The sequence below is a fragment of the Alosa alosa genome, chromosome 19, assembly GCF_017589495.1.
Source record: "Alosa alosa isolate M-15738 ecotype Scorff River chromosome 19, AALO_Geno_1.1, whole genome shotgun sequence".
NCBI classification, from domain to species: Eukaryota; Metazoa; Chordata; class Actinopteri; order Clupeiformes; family Clupeidae; genus Alosa; species Alosa alosa.
In genome coordinates this window covers 25,756,124-25,767,390 of record NC_063207.1, presented here as the reverse complement: position 1 = coordinate 25,767,390, position 11,267 = coordinate 25,756,124, and the positions used below count along the sequence as shown (strand labels likewise).

Below are 11,267 nucleotides of genomic sequence, written 5' to 3'. Positions count from 1 at the left end.
GTAGCTCAGAGACAGAACTAAACAAACATACACAAACAAACACACACATGAAGGAAGGTGCCTGCTTGATAAACCCAGTGAGATATTCTCGAAGGCTGTTCTTTTGGTGATGTTTGGTGATGTTTTTTTTTTTTAGCGACGGTTGCTTCGCTGGTGTTTTTTTATTTTCTTTTCTTGATTGCCTACTATGGGAAATGTCCAACTGTTAATGGCACACATGGAAAAGGCAGCACTGTGCTATGGCACTTTAAGAATTGCAGCGCAGGTTCGAATCCGGCCTGATGCATCGGCAGCCGTTACAGGCGTCCGCGATCTCTCATTGTTTGAACGTTAAAAGTAGCGTCTCCGTGGCACACATAGAAAAGGCAGCGCTATGCTATGTATCACTTTAAGAATTGCATTGCCGGTTCGAATCCAGCCGCCGTTACACCGTTTTTCCTCGATCTCACTATTTTTAGGCGACGCCGCCCGCTGGTCATCGCGTTCGCGATGGCACACGACATCTTATTAAGCCAAGAACCTGACTGTTTGTAACTGTTTGCGTCCTGTTTCTTGTGCTTGTTTACTGAGGGCAATCATATTACTCATTGATATCAATTGCAACACCCAGAGGAATAAAAATCTATTTTACAAAATAGGGGGATGTCTCGAGCAGCAAACTTTGACCTACACTGCAGTAGCCAGCGTCACGAGACTCTAATCATGTATATAATGGGCACTACATTATTCAGCGTCTCCGTGGCACACATAGAATAGGCAGCGCTGTGCTATATAGCACTTTAAGAATTGCGTCACAGGTTCGAATCCGGCCTGATGCACTGGCCGCCGTTACGGCCGTTTTCCGCGATGCCTCCGTTGGTCATGGCGTTCCTGATGTCACGCGACATCTTATGAAGCCAAGAACATTACTGTTTGTAACTGTTTGCGTCCTGTTTCTTGTGCTTTTTTACTGAGAGCAATCATATTAATCATTGATATCAATTGCAACACCCAGAGGAATAAAAATCAATTTTACAAAATAGGGGGATGTCGCGAGCGGCGGACTTTGACCTACACAGCAGTAGCCAGCGTCACGAGACTCTAATTATGTATATAATGGACAATGTATTAATCAGCGTCTCCGTGGCACACATAGAAGAGGCAGCGGTGTGCTGTATAGCACTTTAAGAATTGTATCGCTGGATCGAATCCGATCTGATGCACCGACCTCCATTACGGCAGTGTTCCGCGATCCCACGTATTTTTACGCGACGCCTCCGCTGGACATCGCGTTCGCGATGTCACGCGACATCTTATGAAGCCAAGAACCTTACTGTTTGTAACTGTTTGCGTCCTGTTTCTTTTGATTTTTTACTGAGGGCAATCATATTACTCATTGATATCAATTGCAATCATATTACTCATTGATATCAATTGCAACACCCAGAAGAATAAAAATCAATTTTACAAAATAGGGGGATGTCGCGATCAGCGGACCTTGACCTAGGCCTACACCGCAGTAGCCAGCGTCACGAGACTCTAATTATGTATATAATGGACACTGCATTAATCAGCGTCTCCATGGCACACATAGAAACAGCGCCGTGCTAATTATGTATATAATGGACACTGCATTAATCCAGCGTGTTCAGCTCCATGGCACACATAGAAATTTTACAAAATAGGGGATGTCGGCAGCAGTAGCCAGCGTCACGAGACTCTAATTATGTATATAATGGACACTGCATTAATCGGCGTCTCAGTGGCACACATAGAATAGGCAGCGCTGTGCTATATAGCACTTTAAGAATTGCATCGCAGGATTTGAATATATAGCACTTTTAAGAATTGTTACTGTTTGTATCGCCATATTACTCATTCGAATCCGACCCGATGCACCAACCTCCATTACGGCAGTGTTCCGCGATCCCACGTATTTTTACGCGACGCCTCCGCTGGACATCGCGTTCCCGATGTCACGCGACATCTTATGAAGCCAAGAACCTTACTGTTTGTAACTGTTTGCGTCCTGTTTCTTTTGATTTTTTACTGAGGGCAATCATATTACTCATTGATATCAATTGCAACATCCAGAAGAATAAAAATCAATTTTACAAAATAGGGGGATTTCGCCAGCGGCGGAGTTTGACCTACACTGTTGTAGCCAGCGTCACGAGACTCTAATCATTTATATAATGGACACTGCATTAATCGGCGTCTCAGTGGCACACATAGAATAGTCAGCGCTGTGCTATATAGCACTTTAATCAGCGTCTCCGTGGCACACATAGAAAAGGCAGCGCTGTGCTATATAGCACTTTAAGAATTGCATCGCCGGTTCGAATCCGGCCTGATGCACCGGCCGCCGTTACGGCCGTTTTCCGCGATCCCGCGTATTTTTACGCGACGCCTCCGCTGGTCATCGCGTTCCCGATGTCACGCGACATCTTATGAAGCCAAGAACCTTACTGTTTGTAACTGTTTGCATCCTGTTTCTTGTGCTTTTTTACTGAGGGCAATCATATTACTCATTGATATCAATTGCAACACCCAGAGGAATAAAATTCAATTTTACAAAATTGGGGGATGTCGCGAGCGGCGGACTTTGACATACATGGGCACTGCATTAATCAGCGTCTCCGTGGCACACATAGAAAAGGCAGCGCTGTGCTATAGCACTTTAAGAATTGCATCGCCGGATCGAATCCGGCCTGATGCACCGTCCTCCGTTACGGCAGTACCGAAGTAGCCTATCCCGAGGTCTTTATGTAGTCGGATAGAGAGTCCAGAATGAATTTCATCAAGCCAGTACCTTTCCGGAAATGTTGCCATCTTTAGGGAAAGTCGTGAAATCGATTGCCAAGTATTGCTCTGGAAATTCACAATTTCATCGCCGTTTAAAAAAAAAAAAAAAACATAGTCCAGTAGGCCTATTTCTTTTTTTGAAATTGAAATGAAGTTGTATGGACTGGACAATTTTTTTTTTTTTTTTAAACGGCGACGAAATTGTGAATTTCCAGAGCACACTTGGCAATCGAGATGGCAACATTTCCGGAAAGGTACTGGCTTGATGAAATTCATTCTGGACTTCCTCTATCCGACCACATAAAGACCTCGGGATATTTCGGTTTGGCTTTAGGGATAATTCGGTTTGGCTTTAGGTAATGTTGTTTTGAACTGTAGAAGAGGTATAAAAATAGCGTTTTGTAGCGGCGAAATAATATGCCCTTCTCACTTCCACGCTAACGAGTTTTGACTAAAAACGGTAACATCGAACTTTCTCAAAACACATCCGAATGACATGATTTGGATGTCAACTCAACGTATGTACTCCCAATCCGAATGACATGATTTGGATGTCAACTCAACGTATGTACTCCCAATCATCCGTAAATTGATCTGCATTTTACTCCGGATAATTCCTTTAAGCTACTGTGTAGTGGCTACTTCATTCGCGCTTTCCTTGACTCATGGAGCTGCCTGAATTGTATTACAACTTTTCGCACGATATGGCAGTTTGAGTCCGCTTCATACTGTAAGGCGTAAGTCATTGGTTTTCAAAGGAGATTTTATTTGTGTCGCCAGCATAGCCTATTGACAATTTATGTTGTAGGCCTACCTTAGGCCTACCTGTAGCTTATGGAAGCTAACAGCTTTCTATTAGGATCTAGTTTGTTAGTTACAGTTTTGTCATAACTCTCTGATGCATTTTTGCATTTAGAATAGCCAGAGCGTGGATATCTCAATCGGAAAATTAAACAATATCGGGCGCCTATGGACTAGGCTGGGTAAACCTGATCTGCCCGCTATTTATTTTTTGATTTCTTAAAAGATTGAGCTTGGTCTGGTGAAAGCATTTGACACTGTTGATCACAATATTTTACTACACAGACTAGAACACTGGGTTGGATTTACAGGCATAGTTATCAACTGGCTCAAATCATATCTACAAGAAAGGAGCTCAGCTATGCAGATAAAACACATTTACTCAGCTCTGTTGCCAAACGATTATGGTCCCTTTGAATCTCTTTGTAAGTGTATGGAACAAATGAACAACTGGATGTCTCAATTTTCTTCAGCTGAACAAAGAAAAAACTGAAGTAATTATATTTGAAAGGAGGAAAAACTTAGGGTTGCCACTCTCATTGACACAAAAGGGTTGAAAGCATAGGATACTGTTAAAAATCTTTGTGTATTAATTGACAGTGATCTAAATTTCAACAGCTACATGAAAGCGATAACCAAATCAGCTTTTTACTACCACATAAATATTTTTACAATATGCTTTGAAAATTATATACCTTGTGTCTTTTATTTTGTCTTTTTAATTATTCTTTATTTTTAGATAATTCTACCTTGTGCATTTTATGTTTTCTTTTTTATTATGATCTTTACCTTTTAATTTTTTTTTGACTATTGCCCTTCTATGCTTTTATTTGCTATTACTGTTTTCTTTTGTTTATGTAAAGCACATTGTGTATGAAATGCGCTATATAAATAAACTTGACTTGACTTTACTACTGCTCAGCCTCAAACTGAGCTTGCCGACGTAGATGGGACGTCAGCAACCTGTCTGAAATTTGTAACTGTTCTGGAGAAATCTGAATCAAGCGTAGATCCCTACATACACAGCACATTGTCTCATGAGGAAGCTTCTCCAACACACATATTGCACTGCCCTCTCCCCACATAGACAGCACACTATCCTATCTCCCTTGTCATCCCCCCAACACACACACCAAGACCCCTGCAGTTGGGTTAGTCCCTTGAGCTGTGGATCTGCCCAAGGTTTCTTCCTTAGTAAGGGAGTTTTTCCTTGCCCCTGTTGCTCTTGGGTGCTCCTTGTTGGTGTCCCCCCCAATCCCAATCCCCCCCCACCTTTCTTATGCAGCCCTTGCCACTTAATCTACTAAACCCCTCTACTGCACTTTTTATCCCTCCCCCCATAAATGCACAAATAGGTTGACACCAGACATAATTTCACTCCATTTCTTACATCCAGTAACTATATGCATGTGACAATAAACTTCCTTGTATCCTTGTAGATCTGTAAATAAACTAGATGTACCGCATAGTGGTACTAAATATGATTGCCGCTCAGTCCTGTACATCCGTTCCACAAAAATAGATCACACTTATCAATTTGCCTCCATCTCCTACTCCATCCCCCTATAGGGTAGGACAATTCTAAGGGCCAGGCACTGACAGGACGATTCTAAGGGCCAGGCATTGAAAGGGGGCCCCAGAGAGCCCCCCTTTCAATGCCTGGCCCAGAATTATTGCATGTCATAGGGCCCAAATGATCTAGCAGCGCCCCTGGCCACAAGACGTTTTCTAAGATATTGTGTGATTGCCCATAGGAAAATCGAAATGAGATCTCTTTTGTCTGTTCTATTCTTTATTGTTTGAACTCCTCAGGAATAGCTACCCTCTTCTCTCAGCCCAATTTAAATTCAACTTCATCTCAAAATACTATTGAAATAAAAATTATCCTCAATCTATTATTTTTGCTCATTATTTCTCCTAAAAATTCTATAATATAAGTGATTTAGGAGAAACAGGTGAGATCTCAATAAGAGATTATTTACTGCTTGTAAAACAAAGAAAACAATATTTTCAAGACATTTTCCTTTAGCTGATGAAGTCCATAATGCTGTGACATGGAACATGGGGTATACAAGGGGAAGCCCTGAATTTAAAGAAAAAACATAATTAACAACCATTAAATTACAATTGAAACGGAAGTAGTATGAAACATGATATTGGAATCATCAATTTGACATGGTGGTCTATAATTTTAATGATGAGCAAAATCGAAAGTCTACATGTTAATTTAATGCCATGTATGTACAAATATTGTGGGTCAATGCTCAGAGGTGAACCAAGGATTTTCAATTGAGAGTAGGTCTGGTGTTTGCTGGGCTATACCTTTCAGTGGCCCTATTGTTGAAACAAAATTGTCAATTTTATGTGCAATCTTTCTCAGTATACTCTCAGAGACCACAATAAGATGGACTTTTTTTTACTTTTCCCCCCCACAGGAGACGTAGGCCTACCACCAAACTCCTAATCCAGCCTATGGGTGTCAAACATAAGGCCCGGGGGACAGATCAGGCCCGCCAGCAGGTTTCATACGGCCCCCAAGTTTGATAAAGAGGCCAAAAAACTGACATGAAAATAGGGTGTTTCAAGAGAGAAAGAGCAGGATATGATGAGTAAATGATTTGTACTTGTTTGCTCATGAGTGGGTATAGTAAAGGAGTATATAATTTAACAACACTCTGATACCAATGCAGAAAAATGAAAATGACCATGAAAATGACGGCCCCCATGAGGTCTCATTCCAACAAATCTGGCCCACTGTCCTAATCCCTAGCAGCTATGTGGTTCCACTCGCTACACCAGAAGCCCCACCAGGAGGACTGACCTATGTCTGTTGGAGGTTTGAACTCCATTCCACTAGGTGGCAATAAAAATCCATTCCATCAATTGCAGAAAAACAAAAAAATCACGAACTAGAGGGGGTGAAAGGTTAAAGTTAAAAAAAATCATGGCGGCGGCCAAGCGTGTACTCTATGTTGGTGAGTAAAACAGAATAGTAGTAACTTTGATATTGGGTTATTAATTGCTCAAAAAACATTATACAACAAAAGGGTCGGGAGACTAAAAAATAGCGTTAACGTTTGTTCTGTTGCCGAAATAAGCTAAGCCCTGTTTGCAAGGTAGAAGCTAACGATAACTCGGTCACGTATGTTTAACGTTAGAGCCTCTTAACGTTAGGTCCACATAATTATTTATAAGACCATACTCTTTCACAACATTACGTTCGACTGCTGTCTTTTATTGACTAGGTGGGCTTGCGGAGGAAGTGGATGAGAAAGTTTTACACGCGGCATTCATTCCATTCGGTGATATTACAGACATTCAAATTCCACTGGATTATGAAACAGGTAAATTAACTGCTCGGTCCAGCCTACTTGTAAATATTCCCCCCATGGAACTGCCAGTCAGTGGTTAATGTTGCATGTCTTTTTCTTCTCCAGAAAAACACAGAGGATTCGCCTTCATTGAATTCGAGCTTGCAGAGGTGGGTTGTTTTTGTAGGTCTACATTGTTTCAAAGTCCCTGATTTCCTGCAATGGAATGATGCTGTACTTCCCTCTTCTGGATGAGAGTTTGCGTTTTGTTCAACTTGTTGAAATCATTTTTGATTTTTGTTCATGTTTGAAGCGAGCCAAAGTTTAGTAGTGGTACAGAACGCCATCTAGTGTTTATCAGTCAATTCAATGTTGCTTTATTAGCATGACTGTCGGTACGGTGTTGACAAAGCACTTTCAAGAAGCACTTTCACTGGATTTCCCTAGATGAAGACTAAATTAAGGATTAAAGTTGTCTAACGGTCATACAATCAGTGAATTAAGTTTCCGCACTCTGTCATTGCAGGATGCTGCTGCCGCAATTGATAACATGGTGAGTTTAATAACGCTTCTAATCTCCCCTCTTATTGAATGTACAGGACTATACACAAATGCAAAACTTGGAATTTTAACAGTCTGTCTCTGACACTGACTGGACAGGTCCAGTCTACAGATCTATATGTACCTCATGGCTTTGTTATTTGCAGAATGAATCCGAGCTGTTTGGCAGGACCATCAGAGTAAACATCGCCAAACCCATGAGGATTAAAGAGGGTTCCTCTCGTCCAGGTAGGCATTTTATTATTATTTTTTTTCAGTTACTAGTTCTGGAGAAAGCGTGTTTGCACTAGAGGTTGCTAACTCGTTCCTTCCTAGTGGTCAAATGTATGTGTAAAATGTGTGTTTATTGGGTTTTTATTCCTTATTTTCTACATTACAAGTCTTTCTTTTCTGTGTGCATTGGAATGCCATATTACACTTGCCAGTAGTAAGTACTGAACAGTATTTTGCCAGGTCATGTATTGGTAAATTGAGTTTGTTTATATTGTGTCTGTATTTTCAGTTTGGTCCGATGACGACTGGTTGAAGAAATTTTCAGGCAAAACTACAGAAGAGGGTGAAGAGGCAGTATCAGCAAGTGGAGAACCAGCCAATACAACAACACAGGAAGTAAGATGCTGTTCATCACTTTTGTATTTGATGGTCACAGACAGTAATATTCAGTTGTGTTACTAACTCAGGCATTCTCCATATAAAACTCTATTGCAATTTATGGAGTTTGGTAAAGAAAATGTCTTGGGTATGTTTTATGAGCCACTACTTTTACTTATTAATTTGAAATAATTGTTGATGGTATGTGTGGTCATGTGAAGGTACGATAAACACACCTGTCATTCTCACTACCCTTCCAGCCTATGCACTGTGTAGTTTTGTTGTTGGGGTTGAAACATGTAAGAAAAGCGTTCATAAAATGGCATCACCAACAATATAGCCTAAAAGAAGCCAGTTAGCATCTTGTTGTGCTTTTATCTTTGGCTGTTGGTGTTTGCAATTTTTTGCATGCTTTTTAGATCACTAGGTACTAGTAAGGTAGCGTACTAGTTTTAGACAAACTTCGTGATACTGCTTTAGTTTAAGTTAAATGCTCACATTTTAAAATCTATCCTCTGTACTTTTTAGGGTGAACCTCCAGCCAAAAAGGGAAGGAGCAACCCTCAGGTCTACATGGATGTCAAGATAGGAAACAAACCAGCCGGAAGAATGCGCTTCATGTTGCGATCAGATATTGTTCCCATGACAGCAGGTCATTAATACGTTTTGTGCATTATTTATGTGTACTCATTTTCCTATTTTTGGTCCTACCACAGCTAGTGTGCATAATACTGATGCAATGGAACTTAAAATGTGTATTGCTCCTAATTTCATGATGATCTTTGTCACGACTGTCCACAACACAGTTCTCTGACACTCTTGTTTTGCTAATGCATCAAAGCTTAATCAAGGTAATCAATCATCTATTATTTTCATGTATTAATCCTTATGGACACAATTTATTGTGGTCCTTATATGCTGTGATGGAATTCGAATCAACATGGCTCTCACACAAAACAGTTTCAGTACCATTACGTTTTGTTTAGAGGTACACACCATATGTCAAGGGATATAATAACTCGGGTACATCGCAATTTGCCAGGGAAATATTTTGTTTTTCTGACCAGTCAGTAACCCATTGCCACATGATTTTACCTTGACAGAAAACTTCCGCTGCCTCTGCACCCATGAAAAGGGCTTTGGTTTCAAAGGTAGCAGTTTTCACCGAGTCATACCACAGTTCATGTGCCAGGGGGGAGATTTCACTAACCACAATGGCACTGGAGGCAAGTCTATCTATGGACGCAAGTTTGATGACGAGAACTTTGTGCTCAAACATACTGCCCCAGGTAAGACTCATTTATTGTATATCCAACCAAGTCTGTCAATGCTAGGTGTCGGTAGGCAGGAGAAAATTCAAGACTCTTAGCTATGTATAAGAACATTGGCCAGCTGCAATATCTGCCAAGTGAGGGTTACTAAATTCTGATATAACAATTAACAAGTTTTTCATTAGTTGACTGTTTGACTAGGTGCTCTGTAACAGTGCCATGCTGGTGATCATATTTTTTTATTGTACCTTACAGCCAGCCCCAATCCAGCAAGCATTACTATTTGAAGAAAAGCATTTTTTACTGCATTTCTATTCACTTAAAAAAAAAACAGCACAGGGAAGCCCTACCTTTTGCATACAACTGTAGGAATAACTGGATAATTAGTGGATTTGATTGTTATACTTTCTGATTCATCTTTTCTTCATATTTTTACATATACAGGGCAGTTGTCCATGGCCAACTCTGGGCCTAATAGCAATGGCTCTCAGTTCTTCGTCACTTTAGACAAAACAGATTGGCTTGACGGCAAGCATGTGGTGTTTGGCGAGTTGATCGAGGGTATGGATGTGGTGCGCGCTATTGAGGTGAGTGGGAGTGATTCCATAAAATATGTGGAGTACAAATGAGGGCTGTTATTGTAAGCTGTTATTAAAGCCTAAAGTTCCTATTTCAGCGTGATCGAAAAAAGATGATATTGATGATTCTTAATTCAAAATGACTTATTTTGTTAAAGAACTTTGATGATTTTTCAAATAGATCTCTGTTTCTCAAGCTCACCGAGTACTGTCTGTATGAAAAATGAAGGAAAAAAAGCTAGACATCTACAGTGCTACACTCTGGGGGCATCTTTAAAATCATGCCCCCAGAGTGTAACACTGTAGCTGCCTGGCTACAGCAACTTGTTTTTTTTCGTACCCACAGTACTCTGTGACATAGATCTATGTAAAAAATTGTGTTAAAGCCTTTTAGATTTCATTGTTTTTGTGTTTGTAATTATTTCATTGTTATGAATTATGATAATTGAAAGTGTCTTTTTAAAAAATCTACAGGCGCAAGGATCAAAAGATGGCAAGACCAAACAGAAAATCATTATCTCGGACTGTGGGGAGTATGTGTAATAGCTGTGTATGAGTGTTTATGTGACTTTAATTGTAATTGTTGGATATGTGAACATCTGAATTAAACGGGAGTTCTTTGTTAGTTTTCAACATTGCTTCAACGTTTTGTATAGGTAAATCAGTGATGTAAATATGCCAATAAATGCTTTTATAAGTACTTTAGTGCATTTCCTCTTGTCCATTTGAGTTAGTTTCTTGTGTTATTTTTTTTATTTTTTGTATTTTATATTGAAATTTGATTTAACCTGCAGTTTTTGCATTATCTGTTACTTTAATGAAAAGCCATCATAAATTTCAATGGCGTATTAAATAATGATCTACTTCAAATCTTACACAGCCTGGCACATCCCTGAATTCCAGAACAATGCCTGATAACATTAAGCCCTGTAATACAGAATCCATTTAAACACATCACATTTATTACATATTTATAGAAAATATTAATATTTACTTACTGATATTTTGTCTTTTGATGTTGCAGTTAATGTATAAATTGCTCTGTCAGGGTAGGGGTTTTTTGCTCCACCACTGGCATGGCACAGCTGGCCCCCACTTTACATAAGGGATACTTCATAACTCAAAACTAGGAAAACATTCAACACATTCTGTTTTACAGCAATGATATTTTCCCCCATCCTACCCCAGTATGTCCTCTGTCCTAGGTTAACGTAGCCTGCCATGTGAAAGACTAGGTTTATGGTTCATTGGAACTAATGGTTTATCTTACATTTGACGGTCAAATTAATTTTTACAACAATAACACAAGTTGTATTTTCTTAAACTTGACACAAATTGCAACAAAAAAAAGAGAGAAGAAAGAGGAAAAA

General features: G+C 39.9%; 1 protein-coding gene across 1 annotated transcript; it reads left to right on the top strand.

The window, feature by feature from the left end:
* The first annotated feature begins 6,455 nt into the window (after positions 1-6,455).
* ppie (peptidylprolyl isomerase E (cyclophilin E)) lies at positions 6,456-10,607 on the top strand. The gene is made up of 10 exons (XM_048228650.1): positions 6,456-6,560; positions 6,831-6,929; positions 7,023-7,066; positions 7,423-7,449; positions 7,604-7,685; positions 7,960-8,066; positions 8,577-8,700; positions 9,152-9,337; positions 9,764-9,906; positions 10,372-10,607. Exons 1-10 carry the CDS (start codon positions 6,530-6,532, stop codon positions 10,438-10,440), a joined length of 912 nt encoding a protein of 303 aa, XP_048084607.1. The 5' UTR covers positions 6,456-6,529; the 3' UTR covers positions 10,441-10,607.
* The last annotated feature ends 660 nt before the right edge of the window (positions 10,608-11,267 follow it).

What these genes read in the sequence shown, in the direction of transcription:
- ppie (XM_048228650.1), top strand. Translation starts at nt 6,530, where the DNA reads ATGGCGGCGGCCAAGCGTGTACTCTATGTTG. An exon ending in TTGAATTCGAGCTTGCAGAG is followed by an intron (nt 7,067 to 7,422) that starts GTGGGTTGTTTT and finishes CTGTCATTGCAG; the next exon opens with GATGCTGCTGCCGCAATTGA. An exon ending in AGAGGGTTCCTCTCGTCCAG is followed by an intron (nt 7,686 to 7,959) that starts GTAGGCATTTTA and finishes CTGTATTTTCAG; the next exon opens with TTTGGTCCGATGACGACTGG.